Raw genomic sequence first — 27,872 nt, 5'->3', positions numbered from 1 at the left:
CAATACCTGTCGAGTTTTTCCCAACGGTTTATAATCATGTGGAAGACTTCTGGGTGAAGTCCCCACTCTCCCGGGTGGAGGTCGTGTCTGCTGAGGAAGTCTGCTTCCCAGTTGTCCACTCCCGGAATTGCTGACAGTGCTATCACATGATTTTCCGCCCAGCGAAGAATCCTTGCAGCTTCTGCATTGCCCTCCTGCTTCTTGTGCCACCCTGTCTGTTTACGTGGGTGACTGCCGTGATGTTGTCCGACTGGATCAACACCGGCTGACCTTGAAGCAGAGGTCTTGCTAAGCTTAGAGCATTGTAAATGGCCCTTAGCTTCAGGATATTTATGTGAAGTGATGTCTCCAGGCTTGACCATAAGCCCTGGAAATTCCTTCCCTGTGTGACTGCTCCCCAGCCTCGCAGGCTGGCATCCGTGGTCACCAGGACCCAGTCCTGAATGCCGAATCTGCGGCCCTCTAGAAGATGAGCACTCTGCAACCACCACAGGAGGGACACCCTTGTTCTTGGTGACAGGGTTATCCGCTGATGCATCTGAAGATGCGACCCGGACCATTTGTCCAGCAGGTCCCACTGGAAAGTTCTTGCGTGGAATCTGCCGAATGGGATTGCTTCGTAGGAAGCCACCATTTTACCCAGAACCCTTGTGCATTGATGCACTGAGACTTGGCTCGGTTTTAGGAGGTTCCTGACTAGCTCGGATAACTCCCTGGCTTTCTCCGGGAGAAACACCTTTTTCTGGACTGTGTCCAGGATCATCCCTAGGAACAGAAGACGAGTCGTCGGAACCAGCTGCGATTTTGGAATATTGAGAATCCAATCGTGCTGCCGCAACACTACCTGAGATAGTGCTACACCGACCTCCAACTGTTCCCTGGATCTTACCCTTATCGGGGAATCGTCCAAGTAAGGGATAACTAAAATTCCCTTCCTTCGAAGGAATATCATCATTTCGGCCATTACCTTGGTAAAGACCCGGGGTGCCGTGGACCATCCATACGGCAGCGTCTGAACTGATAGTGACAGTTCTGTACCATAAACCTGAGGTACCCTTGGTGAGAAGGGTAAATTTGGACATGAAGGTAAGCATCCTTGATGTCCCGAGACATCATGTAGTCCCCTTCTTCCAGGTTCGCAATCACTGCTCTGAGTGACTCAATCTTGAATTTGAACCTCTGTATGTAAGTGTTCAAAGATTTTAGATTTAGAATCGGTCTCACCGAGCCGTCCGGCTTCGGTACCACAACAGTGTGGAATAATACCCCGTTCCCTGTTGCAGGAGGGGTACCTTGATTATCACCTGCTGGGAATACAGCTTGTGAATGGCTTCCAAAACTGTCTCCCTGTCAGAAGGAGACATCGGTAAAGCCGACTTTAGGAAACGGCGAGGGGGAAACGTCTCGAATTCCAATTTGTACCCCTGAGATATCACCTGAAGGATCCAGGGGTCTACTTGCGAGTGAGCCCACTGCGCGCTGAAATTCATTGAGACGGGCCCCCCACCGTGCCTGATTCTGCTTGTAAAGCCCCAGCGTCATACTGAGGGCTTGGCAGAGGCGGGAGAGGGTTTCTGTTCCTGGGAACTGGCTGATTTCTGCAGCCTTTTTTCCTCTCCCTCTGTCACGGGGCAGAAATGAGGAACCTTTTGCCCGCTTGCCCACGAAAAGACTGCGCCTGATAATACGGCGTCTTCTCATGTTGAGAGGCGACCTGGGGTACAAACGTGGATTTCCCAGCTGTTGCCGTGGCCACCAGGTCTGAAAGACCGACCCCAAATAACTCCTCCCCTTAATAAGGCAATACTTCCAAATGCCGTTTGAAATCCGCATCACCTGACCACTGTCGTGTCCATAACCCTCTACTGGTAGAAATGGACAACGCACTTAGACTTGATGCCAGTCGGCAAATATTCCGCTGTGCATCACGCATATATAGAAATGCATCTTTTAAATGCTCTATAGGCAATAATATACTGTCCCTATCTAGGGTATCAATATTTTCAGTCAGGGAATCCGACCACGCCAACTCAGCACTGCACATCCAGGCTGAGGCGATTGCTGGTCGCAGTATAACACCAGTATGTGTGTAAATACATTTTAGGATACCCTCCTGCTTTCTATCAGCAGGATCCTTAAGGGCGGCCATCTCAGGAGAGGGTAGAGCCCTTACAAGCGTGTGAGCGCTTTATCCACCCTAGGGGGTGTTTCCCAACGCACCCTAACCTCTGGCGGGAAAGGATATAATGCCAATAACATTTTAGAAATTATCAGTTGTTATCGGGGGAAACCCACGCATCATCACACACCTCATTTAATTTCTCAGATTCAGGAAAACTACAGGTAGTTTTTCCTCACCGAACATAATACCCGTTTTTGGTGGTACTCGTATTATCAGAAATGTGTAAAATATTTTTCATTGCCTCAATCATGTAACGTGTGGCCCTACTGGAAGTCACATTTGTCTCTTCACCGTCGACACTGGAGTCAGTATCCGTGTCGGCGTCTATATCTGCCATCTGAGGTAACGGGCGCTTTAGAGCCCCTGACGGCCTATGAGACGTCTGGACAGGCACAAGCTGAGTAGCCGGCTGTCTCATGTCAACCACTGTCTTTTATACAGAGCTGACACTGTCACGTAATTCCTTCCAACAGTTCATCCACTCAGGTGTCGACCCCCTAGGGGGTGACATCACTATTACAGGCAATCTGCTCCGTCTCCACATCATTTTTCTCCTCATACATGTCGACACAAACGTACCGACATACAGCACACACACAGGGAATGCTCTGATAGAGGACAGGACCCCACTAGCCCTTTGGGGAGACAGAGGGAGAGTTTGCCAGCACACACCAGAGCGCTATATATATATACAGGGATAACCTTATATAAGTGTTTTTCCCCTTATAGCTGCTGTTTTATTTAATACTGCGCATAATTAGTGCCCCCCCTCTCTTTTTTAACCCTTTCTGTAGTGTAGTGACTGCAGGGGAGAGACAGGGAGCTTCCCTCCAACGGAGCTGTGAGGGAAAATGGCGCCAGTGTGCTGAGGAGATAAGGCCGCCGATAAGGGGGCGGAGCCTATCTCCCATTTTTCTATGTATTCTGGCAGGGGTTAAATGCATCCATATAGCCCAGGAGCTATATGTGATGCATTTTTTTTTTGCCATCCAAGGTGTTTTTATTGCGTCTCAGGGCGCCCCCCCCCCAGCGCCCTGCACCCTCAGTGACCGGAGTGTGAAGTGTGCTGAGAGCAATGGCGCACAGCTGCAGTGCTGTGCGCTACCTTGTTGAAGACAGGACGTCTTCTGCCGCCGATTTTCCGGACCTCTTCTGTCTTCTGGCTCTGTAAGGGGGCCGGCGGCGCGGCTCTGGGACCCATCCATGGCTGGGCCTGTGATCGTCCCTCTAAAGCTAATGTCCAGTAGCCTAAGAAGCCCAATCCACTCTGCACGCAGGTGAGTTCGCTTCTTCTCTCCTTAGTCCCTCGATGCAGTGAGCCTGTTGCCAGCAGGTCTCACTGAAAATAAAAAACCTAAAACTAAACTTTTCACTAAGCAGCTCAGGAGAGCCACCTAGTGTGCACCCTTCTCGTTCGGGCACAAAATCTTAACTGAGGCTTGGAGGAGGGTCATAGGGGGAGGAGCCAGTGCACACCAGGTAGTTCTAAAGCTTTTCTTTTGTGCCCAGTCTCCTGCGGAGCCGCTATTCCCCATGGTCCTTACGGAGTCCCCAGCATCCACTTAGGACGTTAGAGAAATAATTTGATTACATCCAACTCTGAATAAGGCCCAAAGTGTGTTAGCTGAGCTTCTGAGTTGCACTGCCCTTTGCGGTCTCTAGTTGGCCTTCTTTGCATGTCACAACTACTCTGCCTTGTAAGTATTCATAAGCATGACTATTAAGTGCTCACTATTAGTCTGTATGAAGAATGATGCATGTCGGTGTGTGAAGTGGAGAAATTTTGTAGCAATTGAAAACTCGAGTCCTGTATGAAGAGGAATTCTTACCAATTGAAGAAAACAGGCACATTATTAGGAGTATCAGCACACACCAAAAGACATCTGTATTCATTTGCCTCTCGAGCTTACTACGTTTATAACGAGGTCCGCTGTTGTTTAACAAAGCTTTCGTCTCATGGCCTATAGAAGAGAAAGACATTAATAAGTAATAAAATTAAATAGTTAGAACCCTACATGTTCTGCCAATCCTAACTCTCTCTCATAGAATTTATATTATATATACATACATACATACAGACAGACAGACAGACAGACAGACAGAGAGAAAGACCTCTTGTTCTCCATTTAATTCAATCTGTGTATTATTTTCAATCTGGTGTACAGAGAGTTCATAAAAATATATATCGGATTCAGAAACGGAAAATAATATCTTCCCTGCCTTTAAATGGTCATGAAAGTAAGTAATTGTGGTATATGGTGTAAAGCAAGATGTTGTATAAGTATGTATCTGAAACAGTGCGAGGTTGGCTCTTATGTGTCTGTTCCAATTCTGTTGAAATGTTGGGAAAAATCAATAATACCTGCATAAACAACGATTCCAGAGACAACCTCTGTATTTCTCAGAGTACATCCACGTAGCAGAAGGTTCTCCTTGGAAAGACCAGATTTCTTTCTATTTTTATGAATTCTGGAATATAAAGTAAGTGAACGCTAAATAAAAAGCTGGTAAACCCCCAATAAACAGAAAAAGAATCCTTGCCTTTACAAGATAATTTCATATTAAACAAACATTACTTTAAATAGCCATATTAAATAACACATGCGTAAACAATAGTACATTTCCCACACTTAGAAAATAGTAAGCTGTAAAAGGAACATTGCTGTAATGAATTAGATGTGGATAAAACCATAAAACAGCATAACAAGGTCATGTTTTGGTCAGAGGCAGATGCTTCGTAATATGTACAATGATCGCTATAAACTTGTGGTTTGTTCAGACAAATCCATGTAATAAATGTACATTATGAAGATAATGTATTTATAGGGTAATTGCTAACAGGTCAATTAAAAAAACAAAAAGACAAAAATCCCGCCGTGGAAAATTTTATACAAAAACCAGGCCAGCAGTACCAAGTTGTATTGCTGTGCCTGATTGTGGGTGATAATTAAAGGGTTCCAACAGCTGTAAAATCCTGTATGCAAAAGTGAAACTGTCATTGACACTTAGAAATAAATGTGAACCATCACAATAAGAATGCATGCAGTATTTTTATAGTTAAAGTGCTTGTATGAGACTCCGGGGGACATTTAAGCTAAGTACACATTTACAGCGTATCCGGCAACTATTCACAGCGCTTCACTTTTTCCACATTTTGTTATGTTACAGCCTTATTCCAAAATGGAATAAATTATTTTTTTCCCTCAAAAGTCTACATACAACACCCCATAATGACAATGTGATAAAAGTTTTGAGATTTTTGCAAATTTAGTAAAAATAAAAAAGAAATCACATGTACATAAGTATTCACAGCCTTTGCCACGAAGCTCAAAATTGAGCTCAGGTGCATCCTGTTCCTACTTCCTAACTGGAGTCCACCTGTGGTAAAGTCAGTTGATTGGACATGATTTGGATAGGCACACACCTGTCTATATAAGGTCCCTCACTTCACAGTGCATATCTGAGCACAAACCAAGCATGAACTCAAAGGAATTGTCTGTAGACCTCAGAGACAAGATTGTCTCAAGGCAAAAATCTGGGGAACGATACAGAAAAATAGTGGCCCCCATCATCCGAAAATGGAAAACGTTCGGAACTACCAGGACTCTTCATAGAGCTGGCTGGCCATCTAAACTCAGCGATCGTAGGAGAAGGCCCTAGTCAGGGAGGTGACCAAGAACCCGATGGTTACTCTGTTAGAGCTACAGCATTCCTCTGTGAGAGTAGAACCTTCCAGAAGGACAACCATCTCTGCAGCAATCCACCAATCAGGCCTGTATGGTAGAGTGGCCAGACGGAAGCCTCTCCTTAGTAAAAAGCACATGGCAACACGCCTGGTGTTTGCCAAAATGCACCTGAAGGTCTCTCTGACCATGAGAAACAAAATTCTCTGGTCTGATGAGACATAGATTGAACTCTTTGGCGTGAATGCGAGGAGTCATGTTTGGAGGAAACCAGGCACCGCTCATCACCAGGCCTTTACCATCCCTACAGTGAAGCATGGTGGTGGCAGCATCATGCTGTGGGGATGTTTTTCAGCAGCAGGAACTGGAAGACTAGTCAGGATAGAGGGAAAGATAAAAGCAGCAATGTACAGAGACATCCAGGATGAAAACCTGCTCCAGAGTGTTCTTGACATCAGGCTGTGGTGACTGTTAATTTTAGCAGGACAACGACCCTCAGCACACAGCCAAGATATCAAAGGAGTGGCTTCAGGACAACTCTGTGAATGTCCTTGAGTGGCCCAGCTAGAACCCAGACTTGAATCCGATTGAACATCTCTGGAGAGATCTGAAAATGGCTGTGCACGGACGCTTCCCATCCAACCTGATGGAGCTTGAGAGGTGTTGCAAAGAGGAATGGGCGAAACTGCCCAAAGATAGGCGAGCCAAGCTTGTAGCATCATATTCAAAAAGACTTGAGGCTTTAATTGCTGACAAACATGCATCAACACAGTATTGAGCAAAGGCTGTGAATACTTATGTACATGTGATTTCTTAGTTTTTTATTTTTTAATAAATTTGTAAAAAAATCTCAAAAAATCTTTTCACATTGTCATTAGGGAATATTGTGTGTAGACGTTTGAGGGAAAAAAACGAATTTATTCCAGTTTGGAATAAGGCTGTAACATAACAAAATGTGGAAAAAGTCAAGCGCTGTGAATACTTTCTGGATGCACTGTATACACAGAGGTATGTAAAAGTTTGCTTGAGCTGTAGGTCACAGTGAATCTATATGTGAAGAGAAGTTTAAATAATCTATATAGGTTACAAACATGAAAACCTGCTGCTTGCTCCAAAAATAAAGCACTTACAAAATAAAAATCTGATTTTTCCTACATATAACAGTCTTGCCCATACAAAAGTTAATCTGCAGAGAAGGCAACTATAAAGCTATTCATCAGCATATATTTTAGTATGATTTGTAGGGATTATTAAACACTACTAAAAAAGAACATCTCCTTTGACTAGATGCCTTCACAATGGATACATGCAATTTATTATACATTCCTATTATTGTTAATTTAGGTCTATATAGAGTTATAATTAATCCCAGCATGTATTCATAGCTTAAATCTTCCAACTGGAGGACGGATACAGATGAACTGCCATGCAGATGCTACTAATTAGTTTTAGTTCGTTTTTCTGACCCTTTTTATAATCTCTATTTAACAGAGCCATTCAAAGTTCAGGCTCATTCATTTTATGCACATTACAAGCGGTTTACATGGATCCTTTATTTAGGTGGGTTTAGCACTACCAGAGGTATATGTTTTTTGATAGCACTGTTAAAATTAAATAGTTTTAGGAAGTATTCAATAAGAATAAGTTTCAAGCACCAGCTCCCACCCCACTGACTGTTAGTCTATAATATGACAGTGTACAAACATTTTTTTTTTTTTGTTATTCTGGGACTGGGTGCGGCAGCTAATTAGGAATCTTTCCCTACTGCGGTAGGCCTGACCGTACCAGAATCCTGCTAACTGTTTATCTAAAGTTCAAAGCGCAGTGGAGAAGGATGCCATCTAGTTGATGGAAATCATATGTGTACCTTGAAGAACACATTACGTACTGTACAACAGGAAATCTCTGCAACTGTCTGCCAAATTATCCAAAGGATTAGTCTTATTTCTTGGGTAAAAATCTAAGATGCATCGAGCACAATCACAAGAATGTGGATCTCTTGGCTCAACCCAGAGGTTTAGGGATGTAGCTGTACCGCTACCATGCGTAATAGAAAGGCTGAGATCTAAGGTTTAAACAAGTCTTAGGGGTAGATTTACTAAAGCTCAAAAATTATGGTATTGCCCATACCAACCAATCAGATTTTGGCTAATATTTCCTAGGATGCGATATAGAAATGATACCTAGAATCTGTTTGTTACTGGAAAGGATTTGTGTGCATGTGTTGATACTGCAGAGTTATAAAGGCACACACCACGGGATGACTCAAACTATGTTACTGAACAGTTACTCAACCAGTAGTGTTGATTTTTTGATAAACAGCCGGTAAAGCCATATTAACTGTTACATGTACACTGGTGATGGAGCGGAGTTTGAACGGAGTAGGGTTTCATACAGCGCACCAGCCAGTGAGTGTATGCTGCAAACAGGTAGCGGTGCAGGGTTGTTGGAACAGCTTTATATAGCAGGTAATTAACATGTATCTCACAGAAGCCTTATATCTCCCGCCATGTCCCTTCACAGTAAAAAGAAAAGATGACCCCTTCATGGTCATCTTGAGATAGGGCGTAAAGCCTCCCTGGAGGACAGAAAGACTGGAGTCTGCTTAGTAGCGCACTCCTATTTCAACAGTGCTAACAGCTCCACTTTTATTTTTAGAAGCTTTAGTAAACTACCCCTTAACGTCAATTTCTAAATCCTTCTTTTTCCTATGGCTTAATCTTTATCTGACCTTAAGTAATGTGTTATCTATTTAGTGGTGGGACATGGTTTTATGGTACAAAGAGGCAAAAATGCCAAACCACACTCATCACACGGCAGAAGCATGAAGTAACTTATTGACTGCATAGCAATACTTTGCTTAATATAGCTTAAATATAACCATTAAATATGCTTGAAGGGTCTTAAAAAGAGAACTCCTCAAAACCAGAAATTGAGATCAATTTTAATGAACGCTGTATCCCCACATTACTAGATGACTAGAAATTTGATTAAACTGGTGGGAATCCCTGGATTGAAAGGTTATGTATAGAAACGTGTAGGAATGAGACTACGGATTGCTTAATCTTATGACGCAGAGCTATATAATTCTTTCAAATACAGAGTTCAAAATGTTTTAAACTTCAACAAGCCTTTTGATTAAGATCCTTGTATTACGATATTTCTACACACGAATAGATAACTTTAAGACGGAATTGCTTAAAAGGAATAAAAATTAAATAATTTCGCATAAGCATCTTGATTTTAATTGTACCCAAACCGGAATTCCTTTGCATGGCACAGTCAACATTACAGTGTTTTTTCCATTAAAGAATTTCTTAAATCTGCTCTGTGTCTACAGTTCCTGGAGAAATGGGCAATCACTTTGCCTATTTAACAATGAAGAAACAGAGAAATAACCGGTTTCTACTGCAATCCTTCTATTATCTCTTGTTTCCACCGTTCCTTTATAGCCTGCTATGAAAACTACGAATAGGTTCCATTGGTCAAACCTTAAATCGTATTCAGGCTGGCAGGACAATCAAGGAGGTGCTACAGGAAAGGAGAAACAGCACAGAAAAAAATGAAGCCATTCACTGGAGCTATACAATATTGCTGGAGAACATTTCATGCCTGCACGGATAGTAGACATTTTTGTTTTGCATGGCATAAGGGAATTACTTCTGGTAGTACAACGTTCTGTATTGCAGTGATAGGTGGCAAAGCAAAACGGTAAGTACAGGTTGAGTATCCCATATCCATATATTCCGAAATACGGAATATTCCGAAATACGGACTTTTTTGAGTGAGAGTGAGATAGTGAAACCTTTGTTTTTTGATGTGTCAATGTACACAAACTTTGTTTAATACACAAAGTTATTAAAAATATTGTATAAAATGACCTTCAGTCTGTGTGTATAAGGTGTATATGAAACATAAATGAATTGTCTGAATGTAGACACACTTTGTTTAATGCACAAAGTTATAAAAAATATTGGTTAAAATTACCTTCAGGCTGTGTGTATAAGATGTATATGAAACATAAATGCATCCTGTGCTTAGATTTAGGTCCCATCACCATGATATCTCATTATGGAATGCAATTATTCCAAAATACGGAAAAATCCCATATCCAAAGTACCTCTGGTCCCAAGCATTTTGGATAAGGGAGACTCAACCTGTACTGCTACAAACAGGAGAATAAATATGAAGTGACTGGGTTGGGTGACTGTATGGTTTTGTGCAATAGCTCAATTTAGAGTGAACGTCAATGTACAGAGACTTATTTATTATATATGCTCTGTAAACTGAGGTATAAATGTGGTGCCCAATATAAATAAAAGATAATAAGGAAAATATAATGTTTAGTAAATAAAGAATAGAACCTGTAGTAACACATATGTGAATAAAAAAATACTCACATGTAACCTCGAAACCTGCTCAAATCATTATTTGGCTTCTCATATTCTATAACACTGTTGAACTTCATAGGATCAAATTCTGATTCCTGAAATACACCAAAAAAATAGAGAACATCTGAGATCTACTGAATTGAGGGGGGGGGGGGGGGGGGGGGGGGAGAGGAAGTGCTGCCATGGCAGCTGGGTAAAATTCTGAATATACACACGCACATAAAATGACATACATTTTTATTACACACACACATATACATACACACACACACACACACACACACACACACACACACACACACACATTATATATATATATATATATATCCCCTCCAGGGTGTAGCTTGTATTTAGACAGGTGAAGAAAGAGGCGGCACTCAGGAGACTTGGGAATCAACAAAGCAGTGTAATCAATATATATATATATATATATATATATATATACATACACACAGAGACACATATATATACACACACACACACACACCTGCATACATACATACACAGGCACTAACACTTTCCTCGCAAAGTCACTCATCAGATTTTGTGATACTCCTTCCCCCCGATACAGATTTTGTCCAAGCATACTCACTGCTATATGAAGGAGACACTTATTTAGCATTAAGGACATGAACACTGTATCCTATTATGATGATAGTGAAAGAAATCAACATTAGGGAAAGTGGCTATTATTCGTAGTGCAACCTCTCTCCCCAAATGCAGTAGCAAGTTCAGCTTCATTTTCTTATATACAAAGTTCGTGGGCACTGATGTACCATGATATGTGACTGATCCAACTGTAATTAATACCAAACCATCCTTCTGCACATAATATACACTGGAAGGACCAGATTAAACAAGCTGCTTAAGGCAAACTGTAAAATCCATTCTACATTCCCTTTAATCGTCACACTTTAAGGGGCCTATTTACTAAGCCTTGGCTGGAGATAAAGTGGACAGAGATCAAAGTACCAGCCAATCAGCTCCTGTCATTTTACAAACACAGCCTGTAATATGGCAGTTAAGACCTGATTGCCTGGTACTTTATGTCCAGCCAAGGCTTAGTAAATAGACTCCTAAATGCTGGGAACGTAAATATAGAAAGCACTCAGTTATGAGATATGTATGAGTTGTCTGGAATGTTAGGTGTAGTATTTGTTATGCATCAGTTGAAAGTTCCCCAATCTATTAACACGGTCTGTTTAGTAGAGTGGGTACCTTTCAACTGGTAGACTACATATAATGTACAACACCTCACATTCCAGACAATGGCCCTCATTCCGAGTCGTTCGCTCTGTATTTTTCATCGCATCGCAGTGAAATTCCGCTTAGTGCGCATGCGCAATATTCGCACTGCGACTGCGCAAAGTATCTTTGCTATGAAGATAGTATTTTTACTCACGGCTTTTTCATCGCTCCGGCGATCGTAATGTGATTGACAGGAAATGGGTGTTACTGGGCGGAAACAGGCCGTTTTATGGGAGTGTGGCTGAAAACGCTACCGTTTCCGGAAAAAACGCAGGAGTGGCCGGAGAAACGGGGGAGTGGTTGGGCGAACGCTGGGTGTGTTTGTGACGTCAAACCAGGAACGACAAGCACTGAACTGATCACACAGGCAGAGTAAGTCTGGAGCTACTCTAAAACTGCTAAGTAGTTTGTGCTCGCAATATTGCGAATACATCGGTCGCAATTTTAAGATGCTAAGATACACTCCCAGTAGGCGGCGGCTTAGCGTGTGTAACTCTGCTAAATTCGCCTTGCGACCGATCAACTCGGAATGAGGGCCAATGTATCCATATCTCCTTGGTGAGCACTAGCTATATTTTCTTTCCTTGCTTATCAGGGAGGATGGTGACCTCCATGACATAGCCACTCCCACACCACCACCCTGTGTACCCCTATTTACATGCACTCACCATCTCTAATTTTACACTTTAAATGTTATCATATGAGAAGTACATAATTGCTTAAGACGTGGATTTATTTTTGTACATTGTTAGTTTTGTGATTTTTATATGGAAAATGTTATGATGTAAGAAATTTCTTATGTATAAAAATGTCACAGTTACACTTTTTACGAGAGGTGGTACAATGTGACTCATGCGAGTCAGTACAAGGAACAGAGGATGGAACAAGAAAAATAAGTACTTTGTAAAATCATTCCTCTAAATAGCTCTTGCTTTTTCCATATTATTCAGCTATATGACTTGGAAGTTAATGCAAATGTAATAGCGCTTCATAGAATTACTATGCAAGTGGCAACTGTTTAACTTGGAGGCGGCTGTTACAAATGTATTTTATGTTCATGTTGAGGTATAACTGTTGCACAGTGGTTAGCACTGCCCCTTACATCTCCAGGGTAATGGGTTTGAACCTGACCACAGCTCTCTGTATGGAGTTATGTGTCCTTCCCATGTTTTGTGTTGAGTTCTCCGAGTATTCAGGCTTCCTCTCACATGCTAAGACATACTGGTAGTGTCATGCAAAGCAAAGTTAAATAATTGACAAAATAAATATTACTAAAACTATCTCTTCTCAGATCAACTGGCTGGAGATGTGGTCTGCAAATCCAGAATGCGAGGAAAGGAAGTTAAAGACTTGAAAGGGTTTAAAGCAGGGGTGGGGAACCTTCGGCCCGCAAAGCTGTTTGTCCCGGCCCACCCGCTGCCCCTCAGTCCGGAGGCGGCGTGTCTCAGCTGTCAGGGCAGGGAGGAAAGCGCAGCTATGTCCGGCGGCAGCGGTGGATAGGATCTCAAACCAGCCGCTGGTTCGTGAGCCAATCAGAGCTTGCGGGCCAGCGGCCAAACAGGAGCTGTCGGTCCGCAAGCTCTGATTGGCTTACGAACCCGGCGGCTGTTTTGAGGCCCTACACGCCACCACCGTTGCCCAACATAGCCGCACTCTCCTCCTGGCCCTGACCCCTGACAGCGGTGAGCAGCACAGTGTATCTGGCACTGTGGGGAATTTGTGTATCTGGCACTGCACTATTGGGGGCATTTGTGTATCACATCCCCTTTTAATTGGCTACACCCATTTTTTGGCACGCACACTCAGTACTACTAAGGGGCATAACTACTAGGGGGCAGGGTAATTTTTGTATGGCCCCCGAAGGATTTTATAAATATCCAAATGGCCCTTGGTAGAAAAAAGGTTCCCCGCCCCTGGTTTAAAGGAATGATTGTTGCCATTCCCTGGTGTACAGGTGATGTAAATCTACCCAAGTCTATATTTTGACAGTTTCCATTTATTTTAAATGGCTTTTACACTTAATCTGTATGTAATTTATTATTTTAAATAAGATTTTACTTACCGGTAAATCTATTTCTCGTAGTCCGTAGAGGATGCTGGGGACTCCGTAAGGACCATGGGGAATAGACGGGCTCCGCAGGAGATAGGGCACTTTAAGAAAGCTTTGGATTCTGGGTGTGCACTGGCTCCTCCCTCTATGTCCCTCCTCCAGACCTCAGTTAGAGAAACTGTGCCCAGAGGAGATGAACAGTACGAGGAAAGGATTTTTGTAAATCTAAGGGCAAGATTCATACCAGCCACACCAATCACACCGTATAACTTGTGATAAACTACCCAGTTAACAGTATGAACAATAACATAGCCTCGGTTCAAACCCGATCAACTATAACATAACCCTTATGTAAGCAATAACTATATACAAGTCTTGCAGAAGAAGTCTGCACTTGGGACGAGCGCTCAGCATCCTCTACGGAATACGAGAAACAGATTTACCGGTAAGTAAAATCTTATTTTCTCTAACGTCCCAGAGGATGCTGGGGACTCCGTAAGGACCATGGGGATTATACCAAAGCTCCCAAACGGGCGGGAGAGTGCGGATGACTCTGCATCACCGATTTAGCAAACAGGAGGTCCTCCTCAGCCAGGGTATCAAACTTATAGAACTTTAAAAAGGTGTTTGACCCCGACCAAGTAGCAGCTCGGCACAGTCGTAGTGCCGAGACCCCTCGGGCAGCCGCCCAAGAAGAGCCCACCTTCCCAGTGGAATGGGCCTTAACTGATTTAGGCAATGGCAATCCTGCTGAAGAATGCGCCTGCTGAATCGTGTTACAGATCCAGCGAGCAATAGTCTGCTTTGAAGCAGGAGCGCCAACCTTGTTGGCCGCATACAGAACAAACAGAGCTTCGGTCTTCCTGATCCTAGCTGTTCTGGTCACATAAATCTTCAAAGCCCTGACCACATCCAGGGACTCGGAATCCTCCAAGTCCCGTGTAGCCACAGGCACGACAATAGGTTGGTTCATATGAAAAGATGAGACCACCTTGGGCAGAAATTGAGGAAGAGTCCTCAACTCTGCCCTATCCACGTGAAAAATCAGGTATGGGCTTTTTTATGATAAAGCCGCCAATTCCGAAACCCGCCTTGCAGAAGCTAAGGCCAACAACATGACCACTTTCCAAGTGAGGTATTTCAACTCCACTGTTTTGAGTGGTTCAAACCAAGGTGACTTGAGGAAACTTAATACCACGTTAAGGTCCCAAGGCGCCACCGGAGGTACAAAGGGAGGCTGAATATGCAGCACGCCCTTCATAAAAGTCTGTACTTCAGGAAGAGAAGCCAATTCTCTTTGAAAGAAAATGGATAAGGCCGAAATTTGTACCTTTATGGACCCTAATTTTAGGCCCAAATTCACTCCCGTTTGAAGGAAGTGAAGCAGACGGCCCAACTGGAACTCCTCCGTAGGAGTAGCTCTGGCCTCACACCAAGAAACATATTTTCTCCATATACGGTGATAATGTTTCGATGTCACGTCCTTCCTAGCCTTGATCAGGGTAGAAATGACCTCCTCCGGAATCCCTTTTTCTGCTAGGTTCCGGCGTTCAACTGCCATGCCGTCAAACGCAGCCGCGGTAAGTATTGGAACAGACAGGGCCTCTGCTGCAGCAGGTCCTGCCTTAGAGGAAGAGGCCACGGATCTTCTCTGAGCAACTCTTGCAGATCCGTATACCAAGTCCTCCTTGGCCAATCTGGAACAATGAGGATTGTTCTGACCCTTCTTATTCTTATTATCCTCAACACCTTGGGTATGAGAGGTAGAGGAGGAAACACATACACTGATCTGAACACCCAAGGTGTAACCAGAGCGTCTACCGCAACCGCCTGAGGGTCTCTTGACCTGGCGCAATACCTCTTTAGCTTTTTGTTGAGGCGGGACGCCATCATGTCTATCTGAGGCAGTCCCCACCGATCCGTGATCTGTGTGAAGACTTCTTGATGAAATCCCCACTCTCCCGGATGCAGGTCGTGCATGCTGAGGAAATCCGCCTCCCAGTTGTCTACCCCCGGGATGAACACTGCTGATAGTGCGCTTACATGGCCTTCCGCCCAGCGTAGAATCCTTGTCGCCTCTGCCATGGCCACTCTGCTCCTTATGCCACCTTGTAGGTTTACATGAGCCACTGCCGTGACATTGTCTGACTGAATCAGAACCGGTTTGTTCCGAAGCCATTCCTCCGCTTGGCGTAGGGCGTTGTATATGGCCCTCAACTCCAGGACATTGATGTGGAGACCAGTCTCTAGGCTTGACCAGAGACCCTGGAAATTTCTTCCTAGTGCGACAGCTCCCCAACCTCTGAGGCTCGCGTCCGTGGTCACCAGGACCCAGTCCTGAATGCCGAACCTGCGACCCTCCAGGAGGTGAGCACTGCGCAGCCACCACAGGAGAGACACCCTGGCCCTGGGAGACAGGGTGATCCGTTTTTGCATGTGTAGATGGGACCCGGACCATTTGTCCAATAGGTCCCATTGAAAGGTCCTTGCATGGAACCTGCCGAAGGGGATGGCCTCGTATGAAGCCACTATCTTCCCCAGAACCCTCGTGCAATGATGCACTGAAACCTTTTTCGGCTTCAATAGGTTCCTGACCAGAGCTACGAGCTCCTGAGCCTTCTCCACTGGAAGAAAAACTCTTTTTTGGTCTGTGTCTAGAATCAGGCCCAAAAAGGTCAGACGCGTTGCAGGGACTAGCTGGGATTTCGGTAAATTGAGAATCCAGCCGTGCCTCTGCAACGTCTTCACGGACAGAGACACCCTGTCCAGCAACTTCTCCCGAGATTTCGCCTTTATGAGGAGATCGTCCAAGTACGGGATAATTGTGACGCCCTGCCTGCGCAGGAGCACCATCATTTCCGCAATTACCTTGGTGAAAATTCTCTGGGCCGTGGAAAGACCAAACGGCAACGTCTGAAATTGGTAGTGACAGTCCTGTACTGCAAATCTCAGAAACGCCTGGTGAGGAGGGAAAATCGGAACATGAAGGTACGCATCCTTTATATCCAGGGACACCATCCAATCCCCTCCCTCCAGGCTGGCGATGACCGCTCTGAGCAATTCCATTTTGAACTTGAACCTCTTCAAGTACAGGTTCAGGGCTTTCAGATTTAAAATGGGTCTGACCGAACCGTCCGGTTTCGGTACCACAAACAGGGATGAATAATAACCCTCTCCTTGCTGGAGATGAGGAACTTCGACTATCACCTGTTGAATGTACAATTTGTGAATTGCAGCTAACACCAGCTCCCTCACCAACGGGGAAGCTGGCAGAGCCAATTTGAAAAACCGGCGAGGAGGCATGTCTTCGAATTCCAGTCTGTATCCCTGGGAAACAATCTCTATTGCCCAGGGATCCACCTGTGAGAGAACCCAGACGTGGCTGAAAAGACGAAGACGTGCCCCCACTTGATCTGACCCTCCCCCCCCCCCGGAAAGCCCCAGCGTCATGCGGTGGACTTTGCGGAAGTAGGGGAGGACTTCTGCTCTTGGGAACTAGCCGAGTGCAGCTTTTTTCCCTTGCCTTTACCTCTGGCAACAAATGACGATCCTCGTACCTTCTTGCTTTTATTGGAACGAGAAGGACTGCATTTGATAATGCGGTACCTTCTTAGCATGCTGCGGGGGAACATAATGTAAAAAATTCGATTTACCGGCCGTAGCAGTAGAGACCAGGTCCGAGAGGCCTTCTCCAAACAACTCCTCCCCCTTGTAAGGCAATACTCCATATGCCGCTTTGAGTCGGGTCCACAAGAGTCGCCTAGCAGAAATAGACATAGCGTTTATTCTGGAGCTTAGTAAACAAATGTCTCTCTGAGCATCCCTCATATACTGTCACAACTGAGGGCCTGAGCTGACGGGAGGCAGCCTCAGTTGTAGGGGCTGAGATGTACCGGAACCTGGGAGGTTGTATCAGACCCCTGGACATGTAAGTAACATGAATAATAACTGCCCGAAGGCGTGACCACGACAACTTGGATAAAAGTCAATGATGTTTATTATGACAACTCCGCAACACAGCAGCAGTAAAAGAAAACGTAAAAGTCAGCAAAGAATAAATACAGTTCCTGGGTACTACAGGATGGCAGGAGCCACAGGGCACTGGTAGTGTGAGATAGTTCTTATGATCTTCTAGATGGAAAGTCCTTACCAGGCCCGACTGTAGCAATGGAGATAACCCAGGATTGTGCCAGCTGGTGTTCCAGGAAAAGCTGGGTTGCTGAAGATAAAACAGCTGCTGTGGATACTGGCTGGAACCAGACTGTTGTTAGCACGGAGTGGATACTGGCTGGAACCAGTTAAATAATAAATGAACTTGGGAGCGATGAAATATGAACTGAAATGTAGAACTTGAGAGCGGAGAAATAATAATACCGGTGGAGAGTGGTAAAGTGTAGAAAGGACACCGGCCCTTTAAGGGAAGCTGTACTCTGCTGGAAGCTGAGCTGGAAGCAGGTAATGTTGTAGCTGGAAACAGATGAATCCACAATGGATTGGAGAGTCAGGCTACACCGCAGGTGGAATGCTGGTGCGGGTCTCTATGATGGAAGTCTTGAGACAGGAGCTGGAACCTGGAAGACAATCACAGGAGAGAGACAAACAGGAACTAGGTTTGACAACCAAAGCACTGACGCCTTCCTTGCTCAGGCACAGTGTATTTATACCTGCAGCAAGGAAGGGATTGGCTAGGCAATTATGCAGATTAACAATACTGACAACAGATTGGAGGAAATGATCAGCTGACAGAATCCAAGATGGCTGCGCCCATGCAGACACTTGGAGGGAAGTTTGGTTTGTAATCCATGTGGTAATGAAAACAGTAATGGCGGCGCCGGCCACTGGAGACAGGAGACGTCAGGCTGACAAGTGCACATCCAACCACGCGGACACAGCGGAGGCCGCGGCTGACGTAATCGCCACTCTGCATGCAGAAGCTCAGGGACGGCGGCGGAGGCCGCGGGAGACGCCATGCCAGATGTAATATGGCGCTTACTGTGACAGCGTCCCAGAGTGACAGGAGAGGATACAGGAATGTACACATCAGGATAACAGATGGAATCCGGTCCTGGAGCGCTGAGCCAGCCTTAGGAGGCATCTGATGGGTAAGAAATGGCGTCCAGATACCCGGATCGTGACATATACAAGGCAGCATCTCTGATATGCTCAATGGTCATTAGAATGGTATCCCTATCTAAGGTGCCAATCTCCGTAGATAAGGAGTCTGCCCATGCCACGACAGCACTACAAACCCAGGCCGACGCCATGGCCGGTCTGACGATAGTTCCTGAATGTGTGTATATGTGCTTCATGGTAATTTCCTGCTTGCGACCAGCAGGATCCTTGAGGGAAGCAGTATCCGGAGAAGGCAGTGCCACTTTCTTGGATAAGCGTGTCAGTGCCTTGTCTACTTTAGGCGAAGATTCCCATCGTAGCCTTTCCTTCTGTGGAAAAGGATACACCATAAGAATCCTTTTGGGAACATGTAGTCTCCTATCCGGAGACTCCCAAGCCTTTTTGCACAATTCGCTTAGCTCAAATGAGGACGGAAAGGCTTTTTCCCTTTATACATGTGAACCTTCGTGTCAGGGACAGGGGGTTCCTCAGTGATATGCAAAACCTCTTTTATGGCAATAATCATGTATCGAATACCCTTTGCCACCTTCGGCTGTAATTTTGCATCCTCATAGTCGACACTAGAGTCAGTATCTGTGTCGGTATCTGTGCCAGCGACCTGGGATATGGGGCGCTTTTGAGACCCTGAAGGTCCTGGCGCCACAGGGACAGGCACGGTCTGGCTACCTGACTGATCCCTAGCCTCAGTCTTGTCTAACCTTTTATGTAGGAGATTCACATGTGCATTTATGACATTCAGCATATCCACCCAGTCCGGTGTCGGCGTTGCCGACGGCGACCTGACATTCAAACACTCCCCCTCCACATTAAGCGAGCCTTCCTCGTCAAACATGTCGACACACACGTACCGACACACTTCACACACACACACAGGGAAACTCTTTTCTGAAGACAGTATCTCCTTTAAGGCCCTTTGGAGAGACAGAGAGAGAGTATGCCAGCACACACCCTAGCGCAATGACCCTGGAGACCAACACAAAATGTTTTTTTCCCCAGCAGCGCTGTATAATATCTTATCCGCCAATTATGTGCGCCCCCCCCCCTCTCTTTTAAACACCCCTTCACCGTGTGTAAGCAGGGGAGAGTCCGGGGAGCTTCCTCTCAGCGTTCTGTGGAGAGAAAAACGGCGCTGGTGAGTGCTGAGGGAGAAGCCCCGCCCCCTCGGCGGCGGGCTTCGGTCCCGCTCAAATTTGTGTAAAAATGGCGGGGGCTTTTTTATATACATGTACAGTGCCCAGCTGTACATGTATATATCTTTTTGCCATGTTTTGAGGTGTTATTATTGCTGCCCAGTGTGCCCTGCACCCATACAGTGACCGGAGTGTGTGAGGTGTGTGGAGCAATGACGCACAGCTGCGGTGCTGTGCATTACCTCAGTGAAGCCGCTGAAGGCTTCTGCCGCCTGAGACGTCTTCTTGCTTCTGTTCTTCTGGCTCTGTGAGGAGAACAGCGGCGTGGCTCCGGGGGTGGACGCCCAGGACGAACCTGTGTTCACCCCCTCCTGAGCTAATGGTGTCCAGTAGCCGAGGAAGCAGATCCTATCATTTAAGTAGGTCTGCTCCTCTCTCCCCAGTCCCTCGATGCAGGGAGCCTGTTGCCAGCAGTGCTCCCTGTAAAAATAGAAAATCCAAACAAAAATGCTTTCTAATGCAAAGAACTCCGGAGAGCTCCCTGCAGTGCGCCCATCTTCCTCTGGGCACAGTGTAAAACTGAGGTCTGGAGGAGGGACATAGAGGGAGGAGCCAGTGCACACCCAGAATCCAAAGCTTTCTTAAAGTGCCCTATCTCCTGCGGAGCCCGTCTATTCCCCATGGTCCTTACGGAGTCCCCAGAATCCTCTAGGACGTTAGAGAAAAAGTGATTTATATAGCGCATACATATCCCACAGCTCTTTATAGATAATAGACATTCACAGAAGTGCGCTCTCTCTCATCTGCCCCTCCCCCATCTCTTTATCCCTCTCCCACCACCCCTTTATCATCTTTCAGTCTCTTCTATTACCCCTGTGCCCCTCCACCCAATGCAGCTGAGCTGTGACGGTGGGGGGACGTGGACCCCACCGTACGGTGGCAGAGCAGTCACGCAGGTGTTGCCGGTGGCAGTGCATCTGCGCTGAAGGTGGTCTTCTGGACCAATGAATCAAAATTTTAAATATCTGGTTCATCCCACATTTTTTGTACTGATGTGTCCACATACACAATGGTATAATGGTTACCATTACTGCCTTACAGCACCGAGATCATCGGTTCGATTACCTCCATTGCCCTAAATGTGTGGAGTTTGTATATTATCCTTGTACTTGAGTGGGTTTCCTCCCACAATCCCAAAAAATAATGGTAGGTTAATTGGGTCCCAACAAAAAATTAACCGTAGCGTAAATGTGTGTGTACATGTGGTGGGGAATATAGATTGTAAGCTCCACGGGTAGTGACTGATGTGAATAGTCAAATATTCTCTGTAAAGCGCTGCGGAATATGTGTGCCCTAGCTAAATAGCTGGTAATAAATATATAAAATAACAGATAATACACTGTCGCTATAATCAAGCCAAATAGTCCCTCTAGGCATGCCGGACCCAGGGCGTCTCAGCAAAGTGTATTTTGTGAATCTTATTTGCATTAACAAAACAACTGGGAGTGACAAAACTACATTGATGTTGCACATCAAATTGATCAGTGTAATCTAGCAAAGTCCAAATTTGTGCAAAATGGGCTTTGATGACAGTGGCAGCAGCTTTTTCTCAAGCAGCGTTCTGTTTCTTCTGCAACTTGTAGTCTGTAAAACAAATTCCTGTGTGGTTAATAGCTCAGTCAAGTGCAGTGGTCTCCAACCTTAATTGGGGTGTGAGCTACTTTCAGAAAATAAAACCTCTGAAGGAGCTACCCCCTCCCCCCCAATGCGCGTGCGTTACTGTGAAAGTGTGTGTGGCCTCACAACTACAAGTAATGCCCCCCCCGCGTAGTGCCAGATACACAAATAATGCCCCCCCCGCAGCGCCCGATACAATGTGTCCCTCCCCCCACAGCGTCCGATACAATGCCCCCCCACAGTGTCCGATACAGTGCACCACACAGTGCAAACCCTTGCTGGCTTTTCCTACTGCCGCCGATGCTGCTCCTCCTGTATGAGAGACGGAAGAGGAGGAGAGCGCAGCGCGCACCTCTCCTGTGAAGTCCGGAGAACAGCTGCAGTGAGGATGACAGTCTCCGGCAGCGGCGGGCATTTAAAATATGGTGCCAGTAAGTGAGCCAATCAAAACTCGTGGTCCGGCAGCCAATCAGGTGCTGCCACTGCTGGTCCACAAGCTCTGATTGGCTGATGACCGGCACCATATTAAAAATTAAGGGAAGAGGAGTACCAGTGACTGCCCAAGCCCGTGCGCTCTATGAGCTACCGAAAATACTACGGCGAGCTACCGGTAGCTCGTGAGCTATGGGTTGGAGATCACTGGTCTAGTGTCTCTAGTACAATGTGAGTGACTTTTAATTGCACCTGCAATATGACTAAAATGCTAGAAGAAAAAACAAGATTTTACTTACCGATAAATCTATTTCTCGTAGTCCGTAGTGGATGCTGGGGACTCCGTCAGGACCATGGGGAATAGCGGCTCCGCAGGAGACAGGGCACAAAAGTAAAAGCTTTAGGATCAGGTGGTGTGCACTGGCTCCTCCCCCTATGACCCTCCTCCAAGCCTCAGTTAGGATACTGTGCCCGGACGAGCGTACACAATAAGGAAGGATTTTGAATCCCGGGTAAGACTCATACCAGCCACACCAATCACACTGTACAACCTGTGATCTGAACCCAGTTAACAGCATGATAACAGCAGAGCCTCTGAAAAGATGGCTCACAACAATAATAACCCGATTTTTGTAACAATAACTATGTACAAGTATTGCAGACAATCCGCACTTGGGATGGGCGCCCAGCATCCACTACGGACTACGAGAAATAGATTTATCGGTAAGTAAAATCTTATTTTCTCTGACGTCCTAGTGGATGCTGGGGACTCCGTCAGGACCATGGGGATTATACCAAAGCTCCCAAACGGGCGGGAGAGTGCGGATGACTCTGCAGCACCGAATGAGAAAACTCCAGGTCCTCTTTAGCCAGGGTATCAAATTTGTAGAATTTTACAAACGTGTTCTCCCCCGACCACGTAGCTGCTCGGCAGAGTTGTAATGCCGAGACCCCTCGGGCAGCCGCCCAGGATGAGCCTTGACAGATTTAGGCTGTGGCAGGCCTGCCACAGAATGTGCAAGTTGAAATGTGCTACAAATCCAACGAGCAATCGTCTGCTTAGAAGCAAGAGCACCCAGTTTGTTGGGTGCATACAGGATAACAGCGAGTCAGTTTTCCTGACTCCAGCCGTCCTGGAAACCTATATTTTCAGGGCCCTGACAACATCTAGCAACTTGGAGTCCTCCAAGTCCCTAGTAGCCGCAGGTACCACAATAAGCTGGTTCAGGTGAAACGCTGACCCACCTTAGGAAGAAACTGGGGACGAGTCCGCAGCTCTGCCCTGTCCGAATGGACAATCAGATATGGCTTTTGTGAGACAAAGCCGCCAATTCTGACACTCGCCTGGCCGAGGCCAGGGCCAACAGCATGGTCACTTTTCATGTGAGATATTTCAAATCCACAGATTTGAGCGGTTTAAAATGTGATTTGAGGAATCCCAGAACTACGTTGAGATCCCACAGTGCCACTGGAGGCACAAAAAGGGGGTTGTATATGCAATACTCCCTTGACAAACTTCTGGACTTCAGGAACTGAAGCCAATTCTTTCTGGAAGAAAATTGACAGGGCCGAAATTTGAACCTTAATGGACCCCAATTTGAGGCCCATAGACACTCCTGTTTGCAGGAAATGCAGGAATCGACCGAGTTGAAATTTCTTCGTGGGGCCTTCCTGGCCTCACACCACGCAACATATTTTCGCCACATGTGGTGATAATGTTTTGCGGTCACCTCCTTCCTGGCTTTGACCAGGGTAGGAATGACCTCTTCCGGAATGCCTTTTTCCCTTAGGATCTGGCGTTCCACCGCCATGCCGTCAAACGCAGCCGCGGTAAGTCTTGGAACAGACCTGGTACTTGCTGAAGCAAGTCCCTTCTTAGCGGCAGAGGCCATGAGTCCTCTGTGAGCATTTCTTGAAGTTCCGGGTGCCACGTCCTTCTTGGCCAATCCGGAGCCACGAGTATAGTTCTTACTCCTCTACGTCTTATAATTCTCAGTACCTTGGTTATGAGAAGCAGAGGAGGGAACACATACACCGACTGGTACACCCACGGTGTTACCAGAACGTCCACAGATATTGCTTGAGGGTCTCTTGACCTGGCGCAATACCTGTCCAGTTTTTTGTTCAGGCGGGACGCCATCATGTCCACCTTTGGTCTTTCCCAACGGTTCACAATCATGTGGAATACTTCCCGATGAAGTCCCCACTCTCCCGGGTGGAGGTCGTGCCTGCTGAGGAAGTCTGCTTCCCAGTTGTCCACTCCCGGAATGAACACTGCTGACAGTGCTATCACACGATTTTTCGCCCAGCGAAGAATCCTTGCAGTTTCTGCCATTGCCCTCCTGCTTCTTGTGCCGCCCTGTCTGTTTACGTGGGCGACTGCCGTGATGTTGTCCCACTGGATCAATACCGGCTGACCTTGAAGCAGAGGTCTTGCTAAGCTTAGAACATTGTAAATTGCCCTTAGCTCCAGTATATTTATGTGGAGAGAAGTCTCCAGACTTGATCACACTCCCTGGAAATTTTTTCCCTGTGTGACTGCTCCCCAGCCTCTCAGGCTGGCATCCGTGGTCACCAGGACCCAGTCCTGAATGCCGAGTCTGCGGCCCTTTAGTAGATGAGCACTCTGCAGCCACCGCAGAAGAAACACCCTTGTCCTTGGAGACAGGGTTATCCGCTGATGCATCTGAAGATGCGATCCGGACCATTTTTCCAGCAGATCCCACTGAAAAGTTCTTGCGTGAAATCTACCGAATGGAATCGCTTCGTAAGAAGCCACCATTTTTCCCAGGACCCTTGTGCAATGAAGCACTGACACTTTTCCTGGTTTTAGGAGGTTCCTGACTAGCTCGGATAACTCCCTGGCTTTCTTCTCCGGGAGAAACACCTTTTTCTGGACTGTGTCCAGAATCATCCCTAGGAACAGCAGACGTGTCGTCGGAAACAGCTGCGGTTTTGGAATATTTAGAATCCACCCGTGCTGTCGTAGAACTACTTGAGATAGTGCTACTCCGACCTCCAACTGTTCTCTGGACCTTGCCCCTATCAGGAGATCGTCCATTTTCTTTGAAGAAGAATCATCATTTCGGCCATTACCTTGGTAAGGACCCGGGGTGCCGTGGACAATCCAACCGGCAGCGTCTGAAACTGATAGTGACAGTTCTGTACCACGAACCTGAGGTACCCTTGGTGAGAAGGGCAAATTGGGACATGGAGGTAAGCATCCCTGATGTCCCGGGACACCATATAGTCCCCTTCTTCCTGGTTCGCTATCACTGCTCTGAGTGACTCCATCTTGATTTGAACCTTTGTATGTAAGTGTTCAACTATTTCAGATTTAGAATAGGTCTCACCGAGCCGTCTGGCTTCAGTACCACAATATAGTGTGGAATAATACCCCTTTCCTTGTTGTAGGAGGGGTACTTTGATTATCACCTGCTGGGAATACAGCTTGTGAATTGTTTCCACTACTGCCTCCCTGTCGGAGGGAGACGTTGGTAAAGCAGACTTCAGGACCCTGCGAGGGGGAGACGTCTCGAATTTCCAATCTGTACCCCTGGGATACTACTTGTAGGATCCAGGGGTCCACTTGCGAGTGAGCCCAGTGCGTGCTGAAACTCTTGAGACGACCCCCCCCACCGCACCTGAGTCCGCTTGTACGGCCCCAGCGTCATGCTGAGGACTTGGCAGAAGCGGTGGAGGGCTTCTGTTTCTGGGAATGGGCTGCCTGCTGCAGTCTTCTTCCCTTTCCTCTATCCCATGGCAGATATGACTGGCCTTTTGCCCGCTTGCCCTTATGGGGACGAAAGGACTGAGGCTGAAAAGACGTTGTCTTTTTCTCCTTTATACGGCAATACTTCCATGTGCCGTTTGGAATCTGCATCACCTGACCACTGTCGTGTCCATAAACAACTTCTGGCAGATATGGACATCGCACTTACTCTTGATGCCAGAGTGCAAATATCCCTCTGTGCATCTCGCATATATAGAAATGCATCCTTTAAATGCTCTATAGTCAATAAAATACTGTCCCTGTCAAGGGTATCAATATTTTCAGTCAGGGAATCCGACCAAGCCACCCCAGCGCTGCACATCCAGGCTGAGGCGATCGCTGGTCGCAGTATAACACCAGTATGTGTGTATATACTTTTTAGGATATTTTCCAGCCTCCTATCAGCTGGCTCCTTGAGGGCGGCCCTATCTGGAGACGGTACCGCCACTTGTTTTGATAAGCGTGTGAGCGCCTTATCCACCCTAAGGGGTGTTTCCCAACGCGCCCTAACTTCTGGCGGGAAAGGGTATACCGTCAATAATTTTCTATCGGGGGAAACCCACGCATCATCACACACTTCATTTAATTTATCTGATTCAGGAAAAACTACAGGTAGTTTTTTCACACTCCACATAATACCCTTTTTTGTGGTACTTGTAGTATCAGAAATATGTAACACCTCCTTCATTGCCCTTAACAAGTAACGTGTGGCCCTAAAGGAAAATACGTTTGTTTCTTCACAGTCGACACTGGAGTCAGTGTCCGTGTCTGTGTCGACCGACTGAGGTAAAAGGACGTTTTAACGCCCCTGACGGTGTTTGAGACGCCTGGACAGGATACTAATTGGTTTGCCGGCCGTCTCACGTCGTCAACCGACCTTGCAGCGTGTTGACATTATCACGTAATTCCTTAAATAAGCCATCCATTCCGGTGTCGACTCCCTAGAGAGTGACATCACCATTACAGGCAATTGCTCCGCCTCCTCACCAACATCGTCCTCATACATGTCGACACACACGTACCGACACACAGCACACACACAGGGAATGCTCTGATAGAGGACAGGACCCCACTAGCCCTTTGGGGAGACAGAGGGAGAGTTTGCCAGCACACACCAAAAACGCTATAATTATACAGGGACAACCTTTATATAAGTGTTTTTCCCTTATAGCATTTTAATATATATAGTCATATCGCCAAATAAGTGCCCCCCCTCTCTGTTTTAACCCTGTTTCTGTAGTGCAGTGCAGGGGAGAGCCTGGGAGCCTTCCCACCAGCATTTCTGTGAGGGAAAATGGCGCTGTGTGCTGAGGAGAATAGGCCCCGCCCCCTTTTCGGCGGGCTTCTTCTCCCGTTTTTCTGAGACCTGGCAGGGGTTAAATACATCCATATAGCCCCCAGGGGCTATATGCGATGTATTTTTAGCCAGAATAAGGTACTATCATTGCTGCCCAGGGCGCCCCCCCCAGCGCCCTGCACCCTCAGTGACCGCTGCTATGAAGTGTGCTGACAACAATGGCGCACAGCTGCAGTGCTGTGCGCTACCTTATGAAGACTGAAAAGTCTTCTGCCGCCGGTTTCTGGACCTCTTCACTTTTCGGCATCTGCAAGGGGGTCGGCGGCGCGGCTTCGGGACGAACCCCAGGGTGAGACCTGTGTTCCGACTCCCTCTGGAGCTAATGGTGTCCAGTAGCCTAAGAAGCCAATCCATCCTGCACGCAGGTGAGTTCACTTCTCTCCCCTAAGTCCCTCGATGCAGTGAGCCTGTTGCCAGCAGGACTCACTGAAAATAAAAAACCTAACAAAACTTTTACTCTAAGCAGCTCTTTAGGAGAGCCACCTAGATTGCACCCTTCTCGGCCGGGCACAAAAATCTAACTGAGGCTTGGAGGAGGGTCATAGGGGGAGGAGCCAGTGCACACCACCTGATCCTAAAGCTTTTACTTTTGTGCCCTGTCTCCTGCGGAGCCGCTATTCCCCATGGTCCTGACGGAGTCCCCAGCATCCACTAGGACGTCAGAGAAATATGGTATGTTATTGCCCTTGGAGCGTCTATCAATGTATGGCGTGTAGATGCTAGGTATATGAGAACACATCTGTATGCTGTGGAGTAGGCGTGAGGGTAATTAAACGGAAAATAGCAAAATACCCCCTTTTAAAATTTGGGCTCTTAC

The 27,872-nt window shown here is 46.3% G+C and overlaps 1 protein-coding gene across 2 annotated transcripts in view; it reads right to left on the bottom strand.

The window, feature by feature from the left end:
- Positions 1–27,872, bottom strand: part of ATP10A (ATPase phospholipid transporting 10A (putative)) — a 483,218-nt gene that overhangs the window by 244,239 nt on the left and 211,107 nt on the right. For both annotated transcript variants that reach the window (XM_063953310.1, XM_063953309.1), the window contains exons 3-5: positions 10,266–10,351; positions 4,545–4,651; positions 4,012–4,143 (exon numbers count right to left, since the gene is read on the bottom strand). In XM_063953310.1, the coding sequence (XP_063809380.1) occupies positions 4,012–4,143; positions 4,545–4,651; positions 10,266–10,351 (325 nt within the window). The remainder of the gene's footprint in view (positions 1–4,011; positions 4,144–4,544; positions 4,652–10,265; positions 10,352–27,872) is intronic.

This window comes from Pseudophryne corroboree, chromosome 2, assembly GCF_028390025.1.
Source record: "Pseudophryne corroboree isolate aPseCor3 chromosome 2, aPseCor3.hap2, whole genome shotgun sequence".
Lineage (NCBI taxonomy): Eukaryota > Metazoa > Chordata > Amphibia > Anura > Myobatrachidae > Pseudophryne > Pseudophryne corroboree.
This window is presented reverse-complemented; position numbering and strand designations above follow the sequence as displayed.